Source organism: Hakea prostrata, chromosome 9, assembly GCF_041222555.1.
Source record: "Hakea prostrata isolate BN-2017 chromosome 9, UWA_Hpros_2, whole genome shotgun sequence".
Classification (NCBI taxonomy): domain Eukaryota; kingdom Viridiplantae; phylum Streptophyta; class Magnoliopsida; order Proteales; family Proteaceae; genus Hakea; species Hakea prostrata.
Genome location: NC_142608.1, coordinates 1,355,961 through 1,373,581, shown reverse-complemented (window position 1 = coordinate 1,373,581; position 17,621 = coordinate 1,355,961). Strand labels below are relative to the sequence as shown.

Genomic DNA, 17,621 nt, shown 5'->3' with positions numbered 1-17,621 from the left:
TTTGTGATGTACCCTTGCACACAATAAAATTATAAGATTAATATTATAAATGACATTTACTTTATTAGTGGTCTTTGGAGAGAAATAGTTGTGTTCCTGATTGGATACAGCCACTAAATCCACAGAGCCATCCAATTGTAAGCTATGAATCCAAGGGTGCGTTTGATAACGTTCTTAAAAACGCGTCTGCATTCCCTCGTATTTGGGAACGGAAGAACAAGTTAGAGGCGTTTGATAAAATGGTTCGGTATTCTGTTCTTTAAGAACGGACCAGTTAGAAAAGTGTTCTAAATAACGTTTTTTGCAGAACATAAAAAAGATGTTTTTACCAAAGAACAGAAACATAAGTGATAAAATTGGTTCAAATTGAAGCCTTATAACAAGTTTATCAAACACTAAATTATTTTTCAACCAAAAAAAAAAAAAAACACTAACATATTCTATTTAGTGTTTTAATGATATTTTCATAACGGATTTATCAAAAGCCTATTTTCAAGTAAAGAACGGTCTTTTAGCACAAAAACATTAAAAAACGGTTTTACATGAGAACTAGTTTCTCATAACGGAAACGTTACCAAACGCATACCAAGTGTTGATGTTTATGAGGACTCTATATGGGTTTGGTGACTTTTTTTGAAAACTACATGGACTCAGCACAATTGTGTTTTTTGAAAACTACATGGACTTCTTATTAGTTGAAGCTATAACAGTTAATGATAAAATGTCAACATGGACTCAGCACACCTTTCCATTTATTTTTATTTTTGGTAACCAAGTAGTTTATCCATAAGGAGCATAGGAAGTGGCCGAGCAAAGTTTTGATAACCACTCATTGGAATCTAACCAATCTTTCGGTCTCTCAACCGAAAGGGCCCTTCGAGCTACGATGTCAACTGTTACATTAGCTTTCCTAAGAACATAAGAAATCTAAAAATTTATAAAATTTCCAGTCAAAGTGTGGATATCTTCAATCAAGGGTTTCACCGAAGAGGGAGCACCTATGCTATGGCTTTTTATTAGCTTCACTAATTGTTGATTGTCCGTTTTCACTTGCACAACTCCCTATGCTATGGCTTTTTATTAGCTTCACTAATTGTTGATTGTCCGTTTTCACTTGCACATAATCAACGTCATCTGCTAAACAGTAAAGCAACTCTTCTCAGAGCGCAAGGGTCTCACCTTCCGAAACCAAAGAGAAGTGAGATGGGATTGACCATGGAAGTTGTGGTTTTCCTTCCCATTCTCCCACTATAAACCCAAGTCCACCTTTCCCCATCTTTTATTTCCACAAAGCATATACATTTAGTTTGCAAAATGGTTGAGTCGGGGGAGCCCAGGCACAAACCCTATTATCAAGTGAGTCTGGTATCCCTCCACCCCCATATTGAGTCTTTCTTTCATGTTGCCAAAAAAATCTTCATGAGCCTTTGTAGCCTCAACAATCATCTCTCTTGCTGTCCACTTTTTTCCCTCTTGGTTCGGTCATTTCTCTCTCTCCACAAGGTCTATGCTATGAAGGAAATAAAGTTGTAAGACTTTTCAATTTCCTTTCTAACATCTTTCCAACCTCTAATCCACTCCGCCATACTACTCGGATTTGTTAAGGTACTCTCCAAGATAAAGAGCTGCCAAATCATACTCGTCATGAAAAGTTACATCAAAATAAAATGTGTGACATCTTCTTCTTCGTTCCCCACAATCACCACAAGTGTCATCTCCCTTGATGCCTCTACTATTCAAGCCTACCATGATAGCAAGGCTTTCATTGCATGCTCTCCATATAAATTAGCTAATTTTGGGCAAGATGGGCCATTCCATATAGCATTCCAATCTTCCAACTGCATTTCTTCCCATCCATGAGATTTAGATGATGATGGCTTACACATCTCCTCTTCATATTGGAGTCTTTCTGAAGCCTACATGCACTTTTTCACCGAGAATGTGCCATCACTATTTTCACCCCATATAATTTCATCTTCCTTTGGGAAAAGAAATAAGTGAATGGACAATATTGCTTCGGTGCCTCTTCCTTTATGAACCATTTTTTGACCTCCTCTTCTTTCCAAGTTCTAGATTCTTTCTCTATGAGTTCCTCCACTATATTCATAGTACACCTAGAGGGCTTTGGTAAAGTAATTCTTTAACTTTTAAGTTTAGGAACCCAACGATCCTTCCAAATATTTGTTTTATTTCCTTTGCCAATGCTCCAAATCCACCATTTCTTGATGACCTCCATTCCTTCCAATATACTTCTTCATGCCCATTATGGGTTGTTTCCCAATCTAGCCTCTAAAAAATAATTGAGCATGGGGAATTATCATAGGAATAATGACATGTAGTCTCTTTACAATAATCTTGAATACTACCTTTATGGCCACTCCATAAAGACTAATTGGTCTAAAGTTCTCCACCTTTTCAAGTTTATCCTTATTGGGGACTAGGCACACAAGTGTTTCACTGTTTCCTTCGAGGACCTCACCTTTATAGAAGAAATGTACTACACAACTATAAAGGTCTTTATGGATTAATTCCCAAAATCTTTGAAATAATCTAGGGGGGGGGGGGGACCATCTGCACCTGGGCTCTTGAAGGGATTCATGTCAAAAAGTGCTTCTTTGATTTCCTCAAGTGAAGGATCTTTAAGCAGGTCTTCCCTATGCTGGATATGACTAATGGCAGCCTCTAGATCATAGCCCTCGACCTCATCAGATGTAAAGAGCAAGGAGTACTATTCAAAAAACACTCCATAGATTTCCTCCTCATCCTCACACCAATTTCCTTTACTATTTAGGATTTTTTGGAACTCTATCCTCCTTCTATTGATGGTACTATGATGAAAGAAAGCGATATTTTTTCCCTCTCTTGTAGCCATTGGATTATAGATTTTTGTCTCTACATCATTTATTCACGGCCAAGGAAATTATCCAATTCTTCCGTAAGTATGTTTTCCTCTCATTGTGTGTGGTTCTCTACTAGTAGCCCTTGTAAGAATGCTAATCTCTTTTATATTTTGTTCAATTTGCTTCTGAACATTTTCAAAGACTTCACTATTCCATATCTTAAAATCCTCGTGACACCAAGTTAATTTGTGGAGAATAGAAGAATGTCCTTTAGCCCTTTGGATAACCCTTTCATAGGAAGGATTTTTGAGCCACATTTATTCAAATTGTAAGGGTTTGGCATCTCGTGAAGGTCTCCAATAAGTGTTTAGTGATAGAGGGGCATGGTCCGAAGTGCAAGCAATCTTAACAAAGGTCGTTGCTTCCGGAAATGCTAACATCCACTATGAATTTGCCAGAGCCCTATCTAACCTTACACTTATATTATCTCTTCCCACCCTTTTGTTACTCCATGTATATGCTGCCCCATGTGCACCCAGATCAAGCAAACCATATTGTGCAGTAAATTCTCTTAATTGTAGGATATCCGTATTGCATTTACAACTGCCTCCATTTCTTTCATGCCAGTCTAATATTGAATTGAAGTCCCTTGTACATAACCATTTATCGTTTATGCCCCTCCTATCTCACCAACATCTTCTTAGACTTTCAATCTCTTAATTTTATCAGTATCTCCATAGATTGTTGTGAGGAAAAAAACAATTCTTATTGCCCATTAACAATGTACAATCAATAAACCTCATAGAGCTTTGGATTGCCTCTATTTTGATTGGTTGCTTCCATAAGAGTGCCAACCCCCCTACCTTCCCTTTTGGATCAACTGTGAAGTGCATTCATCAAACTTGAGTGTCTTTTGGATTTTTTGGCCAAACTTTCCTTGCTAAAATCATTGTTTCCATAAGAAATATCACATCATTTCCATTTGCAGTTTTAGTGCATTTTGGTTTGAACCCCATCAAGGACTTATTTCAATAGGGCGGGTTTTAAATTTTTAGTGCAATTGGTCGCTTTAGGTTGATTTTTATTTACATATAGATTCATTCATTCGATTTCAATTCATAATCAAAGAAATAGGACCCGAAAAATTCCAGTTTTGGTTCAAGATTGGAATATCCCAAAACCAAAACCATTATGATAGCATTCCGCCTTGATTGGGGTTGATTTCTTTGGTTTTGTTTGGGATGATTTTATTTTTATTTTTAGTTTCAAGGTTGATGCCTATATTCTAGGGTATCTATAGTAGTTATGTACTCATTCTTAAGAGGCCAACGTTCTCCTTCAAACATTGAAAATGAGCATATTATGCATGGTTGGATTGTATGACTCATTGGGCACTCATTTGGAGATTCTCTCAAAGGGGAGGAGGCAAATATGACTTTCTCACCTTTTGCAATAATTTGATAAATGAAATTATTAACTGCAACAGGACAGAAACCACAATGTGTGGATTAGATTATTGTCTGGGATTATTTAAAAGGGAACAAGAAGGACCTTAAGGAAATCAATTTCTCTAACCTTTTGCTAGTTGTAATATTAATATATTATAATCCAATAGCACTCGTTGGTTTTACTTTGACCTCTGGATTAAAATATTATACGTAACTAGATCCTATAATTCATTTGGCAGTCATTGGGAGAGCCCCTTCAAAGAAATGATCCAAACTTAAGAAAACCCGGATAGATAAATTTTGTTTGGTGGAGAATAAAAATTTTATCCTATTGGAAAACCCGAACTGGTTCATTGAGGAAGGGTTCGATTTGCTTCTACCATGACCGAATCGTATGGAGTTGAAACCGGTCCGTCAATGTTTCAGCTCAGGCTTTTGGTTTGAACCTTAGGCTGCGTTTGTTTGTTGGAATAAAGGTGGGGTGGGAAAATTATTGAAAAAAGTGTAGATTTCTGACTTTTCTCTTGAATCAAAAAATGGTAGATTGTTTGATTGCTTGTGGTGGAAAAGTGAGAAACAAGTTTCCTTGAATCAAGGAAACTTGTTTGGTGATGTGGTAGCCCAACTTTCCCACCTCAAGCCATTTTAAAACCCCACATATTTGGAGGGACTTTGTGAGAAAGTTGGGAAAAGTAAAAAGTGGTACCCACAACTATCATTTTTCTACAAAACCCTTTAATTTCCTTCTCCTTCACCCCACTACACATGGGACTCACATGTTTTTTTTTCCCACCCCACATTTGCAAACAAACGTAGCCTAATAAAAGGATTATGGGGTATAAAGGAGGTTTATAGTTTAGAGCCTCTTCAAAGAGAGAAGCTAAACTCAAGAATGCCCGAATAGATAAATTTTGTTTGGTGGAGAATGGAAATTTTCTCCTATTAGAAAACCCGAACTGGTTCATTGAGCAAGGGTCCGATTTGTTTCAACCATAACGGAATCGTATGGAGTCGAAACCGGTCCGGTCCGGTCCGTCAATGTTTCACCTCAGGCTCTTGGCTTGAACCTAGGGATCCTGCGGTCGAAAGGAGGTTTATAGTTAGGCCCAACCCGGCCCAGTCCGTTTGCACTTTACGATTGGATGCACGCCAAGGATTACAAGTGACAAATACGTATAAAAGGGTTTAGCGGCACCGCGTCGGTGTTTTCAAGTTAGATAGGGCAAAGGAAAAAGCTCAACCTTTGAGGCGTGTCTCGCTTGTGCATTGCAGAGAGCATATTGAACGAGAAAAGTCACAAAACCTCGATATCTGTTCGACCTCAAAATTTCATCGTAGATGGGGAAGAGAAAGGAGCGCCGCCTTGCAGCTCAGAGCGCAGCCGGTCGAAGGGTAAAGCTTGATCTTTTCGCGGAACCCTCTGGTAATGCATATCGATCCATGTCTACTAAGTTCATCAAATACTTTAACTTGGTTCTATTCTCATGCCTTGGTTTGTTTCATGTTTCAGTTGCCTTTTTTCTTCCTTAAAAATATTCCTTGGTTGTATTATGTTCATCTTTCAAAAGATGTGATTTATCTTTTTGTTTTGATGCACCTATGTGCTGTTATTTCGAGCTTTAATTTATTTTATCCCATTCATTGGAGGTTGTGATTATCACCTTTGGGATTGGATCACCCAATTCCACCCAATACGTAAGTAACTCGATTAGAAGATAGTAACTTGATTAGAAGATGCAGTTATCGCCTAGTAAGTCACTTTGGCGACATGTATGCACATTAATTTACAGGAGTTATTAGGAAATCCTGTTTCCTATATTCATATCCATCTCATTTAGAGTTCTGTTGATCCTTCGTTCTTTATTTCCATCATTTTTCATTAAAATTGTTTTTTGTTTGTTATTGATGTATTTCTCCATTTCAGTGCAATTCTATTATTTTCTGAAACCCGAGACTCCAGATTATGTGTCCAGTTATCTTCCCCTTTCAAAAAGGGAAACCAAAAAGGAGAAAAATTAAACTGAATCCATATGAAGTTTGATAATATGAGGCCTATTGCTTTGTCATTTTAATTGGTGGTGTAGGATTGGTGTTCAGTTTCAGTGCTATGGATATGTGTGATTCCTTTGTCCTTTTTATTATTTTTGTATGATGGCATATTGTGATTGATGTGGGATTGTCTATTGTCTATTTGTTTATTTGAATCATGAGAACTGCACTGGGAGATAACTAGTTTGACGTTAATCCATACGGCTATGACTGAATCTGATGACATCCCTGAATTTGTAGGAGATATGGGTGGCTCCTCTGTACACGATGAAGTTGAAGGGGAAACAGATTCAAATAGTCATCCTGGAGTCCCCCGTTCATCATCTACTTCAGGTGGGTTCCGTCAGTTTTCTTCAAAGGAATATGTAGAGAAGACATGCCTTCACAGCATATTTTTGGTGGAATTTGGGAATGTTGTACAAGTCATGTTTCAGATGTAGGATGGCTATGGTATTGGGAACATTCAATGATCAGATCAGGTCTGGACCCGTCACCGTGAAAATTGAATGACTCCCGACCTGATATGGCCCATTTGGCAGCATCTAGCGATTGGAGATTTCAGCAGGATAAATTTACCTTATCGGTTCGTATGTCTCTGGCTTTATTTGGTTTGTGACTTCTAACAGCTTTTCTCTGTTTGCCAGGTACCCATGGTTAATAAACAATTTTTTATTGTCTCTAATTGTCAATATTGTGATATTAAGTTTTTGACCAATTATTTTAGTGTATTTACATTCTTGGTCTTTGATGAAGTGGCTTATTGCTAAGTGGATGCTTTCCTGAGGAGAGTAGTGATGGTTTTCTATGTTGTCTACAGGTCAACCTCAGGAGAATCCTTTGCTGTTGCTTGGGCAATATAGTGACGAAGAGCTAGAAGAAGGAAACAAAAAACCCAAGCATGATGCCACAGAGAGCTCGTTGATTACCCACAGTGGCCAGGTAACCTTATTTCTTTTGCTTCATTGTACTGTTCCATTGATGTCTCCAATGACACTGATTAATTAATTGCATGCTAAAATGTATCTTATAGCAATTTGTTTATGGAAATGATTACTGACATTTTGTAGTATGTTGGAGTTTGTGGGATGAGATTTAACAGTAAAAATATAAGACCATTAGTGAAAAAGAATAAAGGTTTGAAGCCATCCTGGAGGAAAAAAATTTAAGGGATCTCTGCACTATTTTCAGAACAGGAATGAGAAAATTAACTTAAGAATTGTTTATTATCATATATTTATTGCACATGGCTGGCTGAATATAAGCTGGGTTTTATGGCAGACTGCTAACACTTGGCACCTTGAACTTTTTGCCCTTGTTTATAGTCATGTGACGTTCAACACTGATCCATCTTCACTAGAACAACAACTAAGGTCGCTTAATAGTCATCCACAAAATATCTAGGAGAATAACTTAAAAGATATAAACAATACTAAATTTCTAAATTCCACTATAAACAAAACTAAATCGCCAAGTCCCAACGCTTGGAAAAAACTGATCCTTCTAAAAGTCTCCGTAGGATCTGGTGTTGTCCTGCACAAGGTCTTCTAGTAGCATTCACACCAAGCCAAAGTAAGGGTGTTTGTTCACGTTGAGCAATGGTTTGTCCTACATCACCAACATTGCACAATGTACATCATACTTGGTTGGATGATTGTCATATGGACTTCTTCTTTTTGGAATGGATGCACTTCTTCACATCATCCATCCTATTCTTTCTGAGGCATTATTCTCAATACTGCCAATTTTCTTAATTATTGAGCTCATATGCCTAAATTAGTACATTGTGGAACCTCTGTCTCATGAATTTCACCACTTCATTATCCGTCCTAGAGTAACCAATGTTACAGAGCATATACTACATTTTTGTTCAAACTTGGTCACTGTTTACCTTGTTTACGCATGAGTGGTGGTAATGTAGGTCAATCAGAGTTGCAGTTCTGATTGACATACGAATAAATGATCCCTAGTGGATGGAGAGATCAATCTGATGGCTAGACATTGGTAAATATCAGCTCTCAGATCTAATTGTCAGAATTGAAGATGAAAGCTAGAAGATCTGAGCAACTATTTTTCCATATTGAAGTGTGATGAATCTGGTTAATGTTTGAATTTTAATGTATGGAATGGAGGTGATAAAATCAATTGGTAGATGGGTGTCATGGAGCCATGGAGGTGACAATTAGGGTTGTTAGATCCTTAATTTTAGGATTTATATGTAACCCAGTGGTGATGAGGGAAGAAAGAAACCATTTCCTTAGAAATATCTCACTGAAGGAAAAGAAGAAAGAGGAGGTCATGGGGTAAACTGATTATGGGGGTGAGGTAGAGATTAATTGCATTGCTAAATCAAATGGGAGAGAAAGCTTCCGCCATCAATGGCAACTACCCAAACCAGATTAATTTGTTCCATCAAATAAAATTGTCTGGGAAGGGTTTATGAGCTTCACATAAAAAGGGAACTAGACTTCTAAGTGGTGTGGACCTTCTGGCAAGTAAGATCAATGACATTTACTAGTAATAAAAGACTCAGTAAGTGAGATAGCATCCTATTGGACAAAGTCTAATTTGTTATTCAGTGTAATAATTAGAAATAGAATCTTACTGAAAAACAGGTTGTCAAAATTAATGGCTATATTGGAAGATATGTTGTAATCTAGAAAGAGCAGGTTAACAAAATTTAAAGTCTGCTATAGGTAACTTACTGAAACCCAGTAGTAAGTCAAACTCAAATATGAACGTGGAATATGTTTGGAAACTTAAATCGTCTGAAATTCTTTAGTTCAGTATAAATTGCCAAAGTTGGTGATAACTCCTTTGATCTGTGGAATTGACCAGACTGTGAATTCCGTTTGACGTGTGAACCGTAAGGACAATTTCATCTCCTTCTGTGCATGCAGCTGATTAGTTTGATTTATTTCTCATCTCCATGATGATAAAGGAAACAAATCCTGTCCAATGCTTTTCTCGAGAGCAAAGTTGTTGATCTTTTTGAACATTCTCCGAAGTCTGTTTCACACTGTCTTCAGCCTTCTGTGGTGGCAATGCTTTCTTCATGGTCTCCTATCTGGTAAGTTATGCTGTAATAGCACTCAGAGATGGGCAGTGATGTGCCAATAGAAATTGGCATCAATGAACCCTGCTGAAGTTTATAATAGAAAACCGAGAAGAAAAACTAATAGAAGTTGTTAACAGTATTATAAACTTAAGAGAAGTAGCAGAAGCTGGAAGAACTTATATAAGCAGGAAAGGGGGGATCTGAACTTTTATGTGCAATGGTGGAGAACTCAAAAACTGACTTTGAAACAAAACTGGAAAAAGGATAGGAGAGAAGGAATTGGACTGGGCCTTCGCCTAGAACTCGACTAAGAACTCTTGGGTCCAACTTGGCATCTCACCAAGGTTCCCAACGTGTCTCACAAAGAATAATGGTGAAGTGCTCCTTCTGTCAAAATCATTGGTGGTTGATGTCACCCCCATATATCTTTTTGAACTTCATGGAAGTAAGCAGAAAAGGACCCTCTATGTATTGAAAAGGGAATTCCATTGAAGTTACGATTTTAGTTTCTCTTAGAAAATAAGAAACTATTGTAGAACATTATAGAATAGAAAGCAATTACTTAATCATGTATAGGACTTGAATATCTTACATTTGGATATACAGAATTGGCCCATTACATTGGTAAAACTCTAAATCATTAAGACTATGGCTCATATAATCGGTTGGACTCTCAAAATTAACATGTTGCTTCTGTCCAATCGCCTGATTTTCTCCTGAACTTGCTTCTTCTAATTTTCCTGGATACTTTAGTTGTAAGGTGGTTTTAATAATCAATCTGAGGTCCCAACTCCAACCAACTCCGTCATCAGTCACCGCAAGGATTTGTACGTCTAATTTCAATGCCACTTATCATTGTTATGTCATAGTTAAGTTGTTAACGCTTTTAAAATATGTGATGTGATTCTTCTGTTGATCATTCTCATATTGCTGATATGGAAGCAGATTAGTTGGCTTGGCTGGCAACATTTTTAATCATGGAGTGTATCTGTTTCTGTTCCCTGTATGTGCAGCCATGCATGTGTCAGTTTTTAGAACTATTGTGCCTAGCTATCTTCGCATGATGATTTAAATTTAAGTTGTGCTGTGTCTAGGTAGAGGAAGCTGTGATTACAGAATGTGAAGAACTGTTAGGAAATGCTAGCAAAGAAGTTGCTTCTCAACAGGTCAATGAAGATGATGTGGGGAATGATTATGGTCAACCTGATGCTGCCATAGGCCCTGGTAGCACCGATGGTGTAGGAACCAATGTTGCTGCTGCTTCAGGTTATCTGGGAAATCAAACAGATCCAGAGGCACAAGTTTCTGATTCAGGGTCTTCTGGTGTACAAGTTGTTGCTGATGTGACCTCTGCTTGGAAGATGGTGATGCATGAAGAGAGCAATAAATACTACTACTGGAATACTGAGACAGGTGAAACATCATGGGAAATACCTGGTGTTTTGACCCAGGGTACAGGAATGGCCTGTGAACAAAAAGTTGCTGTTCTTGATGAAATCAGGGAGAATTTACATGTGAATAGTTGTGTACCCATTCCAAATTTTACAGTAGATGTGACATCAGATGTGACTGCTAGTGATGGGCCTAGTGATTCTAAATTGATTCCTGAATTCAGGGAAGAAAATGAATCGGAGCTTGAAGTGGGTAATTGGAATGAAGGATTCAAAGACCAAAGTCTAGATGCTTTAAAATTTGGTGCCAAAATTGACCAAATAGAATCAAATGATGGCTCTGCTAAAGTTACTACACAGTGTCAAGAAAATCGTTCGCTATTTGGTTATGTTTCCGAAGACCAGTCAGCTATTTCCACTTCAGGCATGAGAGACCAAATTACTGGAGTTAATGAACACCATGAAAACCATGAAGCAGGGTTTGCTCTTACTTCTCATCTTGTGAAGTATGGTGAAAGTTTGTTAGAGCGTTTGAAGGCAGTAGAAGGGTATAACAACTAACTTTTTTAACTTTCTTTCCTCTGAAAGCTCTAATTTTTGAGTGAATGCGTGTCTACGTACATTAATCACTGCACATTCATCAAACACATGCGCACACAGTCACACAAACAAAATGTGTCACTCGTATGAAATTTTACTTAGTTTCTGTGCTCAGTCTATGTGAACTTGAAACTGCTGATGCTTTCATTAGTGGCATTGGTGAGAGTGTGGATCATATCCCCTATCCCCAGTGGTCTTACAACCACAAATTATGTGGGGCCCACAAGTAAAAGATACTATAAAACATTAAAAAAATCCCATCACCCTAACCGTGTGAGCCCCCCTGTAATTTGTGGTCAACAGCTGTCAGGGGAGCATAGAGTGATCCCCGTTGGGGGAGACGATCCGGACTCCATTGGTGAACTCTGACCGCCAAATTGGAGGCTATTATGAGGAATAACTTTTCTCAGGATGTTTATAAACTGAAAGAATTTTTACAAGTCATGTGACACATTGCAAAATGGAATTTATATGTAAGGCCAATCAACCTGACTTGGAGAAGTGTGTGCAGCTTTTGAAGTGTACATAAATCAACGCTTCATGTTGATTGGAAGTCAATTTTCTAGAAGTGGAACTTGCAGTTGTGTGGCATCCATGCTGTACTATTTAGTACCACTTATTGAATAAATTTAGACGGTTAGAATTTTAGCATATCAAGCGGGATTGTCCATTCGCCAGTACAAGGGTACGATCCAACATTTGGACAGGTAGTGCTGGTGGTCATGGGTCTCATCTCTGGTAGCATTAGTGTTTCAGTCTGTTCTCGATTGTTAATGCTATATATATGTGTGTGTATATGTATATCCTTCTTTAATACCTAAATATTTTATTTGTTCAGATACAAGTGTAAACCTGAAGGACGTGATTGGTTGTTAAAATATATCTTCGAAGTTGAGATCAGACTTTCTGACTTCAAGGCCCTCCTGGCTTATGGTCCTTCGTTGCTGCCATTCTGGCTGCACTCTGAAGGACAACTTAAACGCATTGAATGTGCCATTGATAATGAGCTCTCCCAGCTTGTTGAACCAGAACAACTGCATGAAGCTGAGGATGCTCAGGTTCTACCCCCACCTCAAAGCATGGAAGAATGCAGATTGGATGAGAAACAAGATGAAATAATCCCTGTTTCAGAAAAACCAAATCTCTCTCCAGCTGATGATGTGCCGAAAGTGCTCAAAAAAGATTCACACGGTTTATCTACGGATGATGCTGGGAATGCAGAAGAAACACCTTTAACACAATCTCCGACTCGAAATACAGCAGAAGGAAACGTTGAGAAGGTCAATGAGACAAAACTTGACAGTCCAATTTCTAAAATGGAGCCCCATATGGGTGAAGATGTTGACATGGATGTTGACATGGATGTTGATGACGAAACTCCTGCTGAGAACACAACTTCTGGGTATGCATTGGATGCCAATTCTTTACCTCAAGCTGATCAACAGATCCGACCAGTTTCCCCTGCAGAATGTTTCTCGGTACATGAAGTTGAAAACACTGCTCCTCCACTTCCAGATGAAGAGTGGATACCGCCACCACCTCCTGACAATGAACCAATTCCTCCTCCTCCACCTGATGACCCACTCCCTTCATATCCCCCACCACCACCATATTCTGAAACAGCAGAAACTCCCTACACAGAGCAGTTCAATATGGCTTACCCAGTCTCTAACTTTCACTATTATGGAACTACTATCCCTGAAGTGCCAAATGCTAATTATTATGCTCATGTTGAAGGATGCCAACTAGTTGAGCCTCAGCAACCACCATATTATGAAACCATGGAGACCACATACCCAGAACCTGTACCTGTGGTAAACCCACTGCCTGTGGAGTCCGTTGTGTATTATGACTATTCCAACGGAATGGTACCCCCTGGAGCTGTAATCAATAGCATAGATTCCTCTGCTATGTACAGTGGATCTACGTCTGTCAGTTATCATTATACTGCTGCTACTGCTGCTACTGCTGCTCAAACATCATCTGTTGAGATCTTCATGGAATCTGGGAGTGGTTCAGTTCCAAGTACAATGGTTGGGTCTGATGTTTCTTCTGCAGGCCGTGAGGATGCAATGGTGAATCTACAAGTGTCTTCTACCTTGGCCACTACAGAAAGCAGAGTGAGTGATGGTGGCGCCGAAACTTCAGGAACTGTAGCTTCTGTTGCGCAATCTGCTACTCTAGCTAAAGGCCAGTCTAAAGGTATTTTATATTGTTTAACCATTTGAAATATTTTGTTCATAGATAATATTGTGCGACTGTGAGTTGTTAAAGCTTCTATATGGCCTCAATTTCATTTACCATCCGGTGGATCCCAGCTTTGAGGTGTTAAAAGGGTTAAGGATATGGTCTTCATTAAAATTGAATCTATATATGATTTGAGTTCTACGGTTGCAATTTTACTGGTGGTTTTGGTTATATAATATGTAGCAAATTCTTTTTATGAATCAGAGCAGTCTAAATGGGGAACATTGCATGGGCAATTATGTTAATCTGGAATAGTGGGTGCTACTTGTTCTATACAATGGATTGGTGTGTAGGAAGGCAAAAATAACTAGTTGTTGACATCTTCTGTGTCTGTAATCCTCACTTTTCTCCTCCCCCTCCAAAGAAAAGTAAAACAGATCATGCACCTTCAATATAGGTAATCACACTTTTTTTCCCACTTCTCCTTTCTCTCTCTCTCCCCCCCCTTCTGTTGTATCACATATTTTGTCCTTGAGATGTTTGATGCATAACTTATGAGATAGGGCATTTCCAGTCTGTGCAGCACAAACTCTTAATAGGGACGTATGGGTCCATCCAATTTGCTGAACAGATAACCCCTGTCATTTTGGGGATGTTTTTGCCTTCTGATTTGTACCTGTCATGCCAACCTTTACAACTAAGGCTAACAAATTTCTTCTACGCTGCCAACCATAATGAATAAAATGTGTATATAGCTGATCAGACACTAGTTGCTCTATATGCTTGCTGAAATGTGTTCTACATTTGAATTGTTTGTGATGTTATTTCTGGTCCTAAGCTAGACTCTCCCTTGACCTATCCTGCGCAAATTTTCATTCTGAAGAATGTGTTCTTTCTTTTTCTTCTTGCGCCAGTTTTACGAGGAAAGAAACGTACAGTCGCAGTGGCACCTACTTTGAGGTCTAACAAGAAGGTCTCCAGTTTAGTCGACAAGGTATTTTTGTCTCATTTCTGTACAACCTGATGTAAGTGCACCTTACCTATAATGCTTTGTTTGGATTAGTAATTGTCCTTTTCAACAGTGGAAAGCTGCCAAAGAGGAACTGTATGAGGATGAGGAAGATGAACCTCAAAATGCTTTGGAGTTGTTAGAAAGGAAACGGCAAAAAGAAATTGAGGTACACCCAGAGTAGGCCCCTCTGTATGTCTCAATAACAGCTGTTCTGGTGGTTTTAACAATTCACATTTCTTTGCTTGCAGAAATGGCGAGCACAACAAATTGCTACAGGAGAAGCTAAAGACAATGCTAATTTTCAGCCGCTAGGTGGTGACTGGTATGTTAATTTTTAACCTGCCTTGCTTTTCTTAGTGTAACTGGTAAATCTTGGTTCCTTGGCTGCTTGGACTGTTGATGGGGGTATTCACCTCGTCAAGGCTACAACAGTGATGTTTTTTGGCCCACCCCCTTATCAACTGATTGCTATTCTGATCTCTCTTTCCAAGGCTCTTTTGCTAAATTTAAACTTTGAGGACAATAATTGGATGCATGCTATTTAGCTTTCTAGACACCCATTGCATCGGTAGTGGGGGTGCCAATACTTTTTTTATTTTATTTTTTATTTCTGGGTTGATTGCATTACATTACCATTCTGCAATTTCTTATTTGTTCTCTGGTATAGGCGTGAACGGATAAGGCGTAAGAGAGCTCAATCAAAAAGGAATGCGGTGGAAGATGAACCGGAGGTTGCCATGAAGGAAAAGCAGCAGCAGCCAGATTTAACTGAGCTTTCAAGAGATCTCCCATCTGGATGGCAGGTAATTTCACTATGAAAACTCAGTTGACCAACTTCTATCAGTGATTAGCGGCTTCTAGTAATCTCGATCTATTTCTATGACTGCAAGTTTTTGATGTCTAGTTAGTGAAATGACAGCTTTAGGCTACTGTGATATTGTGTCACCAATGTTTAACACATAGTTGTCAAGGCAATAACGCAAGGGGAGGTGACTGAGGACAATGAAAACCAAGGCGACACCAAGCAAGGTTTCAAGGCCTTACCAAGGCAACAAGGCAACACCAGGTCACCTTGACCCGAAAAAGGGCCAGGACGCCTAGGCGATGCTTAGGCAAACACCTTGACAACTATGATAATTTAACAAAATTGGAAATGTATTAATATATAATTTAGATGCTTTGATAAATGGGATAGAGAAAATGATGAATGCTATTGGGATCCTAGTGAAGCCATTCGGATCTTCTTTGATTAACTTGAAAGAGATGTTTTATCTAGAGGATTGAGGGAGACTGGGAACCACATGGGCTTAGTTTTCTGAGTTAGATACATATAATTTCTTTGAAAAATCTTTACTTATGAAGCTATTTTGAACCCTTCAGGCATATTGGGATGAATCATCGAAAGAAGTCTACTATGGAAATGCGATCACTTCAGAGACAACGTGGACCAGGCCAACAAGATGAGGCATTTTATTTGTTTGATACGAGCTTCTGAATTTGTAGCTGCTCTAGTGGAGGAATTGTCATCCCAATGTTGATCTTATTCCCCCATTTTGTCTTGTGTTCCACAGATAATGTAGGAGGGTAAAGAAAATGCCCCTCTCGTTTCATGTAAAGGTTCCTCACTATTTTTGGGTAGGAATTTGTATAATCTAATTTTACCTGTTGAACTTTTCGAATTAGTAATATTGTTGTGAAACCTAAGCCTCTTCCACCCCCCCTCCCCCCACCCCAAAAGAGCCTGAAAGCCAGAAATTCAAAATAACATCTTTTGTTTGCACTTGCAATGTCTTCATCTGTCTGTGTCAGTAAACTCATCGTCTTTGATTCCATACTCCTTAAGGATAATTATTTTATTCTTCCTCTGATCTTGCAAAGCTATCTTGAATCTCTCATTCTGCTTTCCACTCACCCAGAAACGAAAAATTAAAAAAACACTGCGTAAGAACTATCATCTATCATAAAAAGAAAACAAAGAATACCCATCACAAGCTGTACCAGAATATACATGTCAGTCTCCAATGCCTGTTTATCAAACTGAGCAGTCAAGGATTTTGAAAACGCCATTGATGACAAAGAAGAAGACAGCAAGTCGGAATGCTTCGATCTCGTTCGCAACAGCTAAGGTGGACCGTGGAGAATGAACTGCCTTTGGAATGAGAAGCTTCTTCACCCATATCAGAGAAGAACTCTGCTCTGCAACACCTTTGTTGATTTGGATTCGTTTGCAGTTGTGTTTTATTGGAGCTGCTCAACTAGGTTTTAGTTCAATACAAGTTTCATGGGTTTCACTTGGGTAAAATATAGGTATTTTCTTCGAGCCTTTGGATCAAATAGTCCATGTGACAAGCTCTCAAAAGTCACTGGGCACTCCCTGGGAGACATTTCCTTGGAGTAGAGTTGAACCCCTACATCTACCTCCTTATATTACTGTAATCAGAGCTCCATATTCTTATCAAAAAAGAAAAAGAATAAGGAGAGCTTTGTATATCTTTCTCTATTCATGAGACGAAGGATTGTGTCCCTTCACATTCCTGCAGTACAGGCGGGGAATTTGTATATTTAGAGTGTTTTTCGCTTTAAGAATATGAAAAAAGCACACGCAAAAAACAAAAACAAGTACATTTTTTTGCAAGTTGAGCTATCGTGTGGATTTGCCAATTCTATGTAATTTCACTCTAAAGTGCTTGTTAAATGACCAAATCTCTCACGAAGAGATTCAGTGCTGTGCATTAGGCCACAATTGAATGAATGATCCAAGTCGAAATCTCGACCACCTTGATTCTATGTTTTTTTTTTAGCCATATCTATTTGTAACAAAAAAATAATACAAAATGAGTGGTTAAGATTTTAACCTTGATCACTTAGTTTGATCATGACGGAATACAGCTCAGTGCTGCAGATTCCCAAACCTTTCCCAAACCTTTCAGTGAAAGACTTAACATGGGTTCTGTAACCTCCCATTGTTAGTATTTTAAAAAAAAAAAAAAAAAAAAAATTGTTACTACTTAAAAAAAAAAAAAAAAAAAAAAAAGGGAA

General features: G+C 38.5%; 1 protein-coding gene across 2 annotated transcripts; it reads left to right on the top strand.

Annotated features, from left to right (window-relative positions):
* The first annotated feature begins 5,514 nt into the window (after positions 1 to 5,514).
* On the top strand, positions 5,515 to 16,715 carry LOC149003918 (WW domain-containing protein). 2 transcript variants are annotated; one of them, XM_089168270.1, is made up of 10 exons: positions 5,515 to 5,711; positions 6,578 to 6,670; positions 7,155 to 7,276; positions 10,487 to 11,331; positions 12,222 to 13,585; positions 14,485 to 14,564; positions 14,653 to 14,748; positions 14,831 to 14,904; positions 15,250 to 15,385; positions 15,963 to 16,715. In XM_089168270.1, the coding sequence occupies exons 1-10, from the start codon at positions 5,627 to 5,629 to the stop codon at positions 16,044 to 16,046; spliced, it is 2,979 nt and encodes a 992-aa protein (XP_089024396.1). In that variant the 5' UTR covers positions 5,515 to 5,626; the 3' UTR covers positions 16,047 to 16,715. The 2 variants fall into 2 exon arrangements, with proteins under 2 accessions (XP_089024396.1, XP_089024397.1); XM_089168271.1 differs by lacking the exon at positions 5,515 to 5,711 and having other exon boundaries at positions 6,584 to 6,924.
* The last annotated feature ends 906 nt before the right edge of the window (positions 16,716 to 17,621 follow it).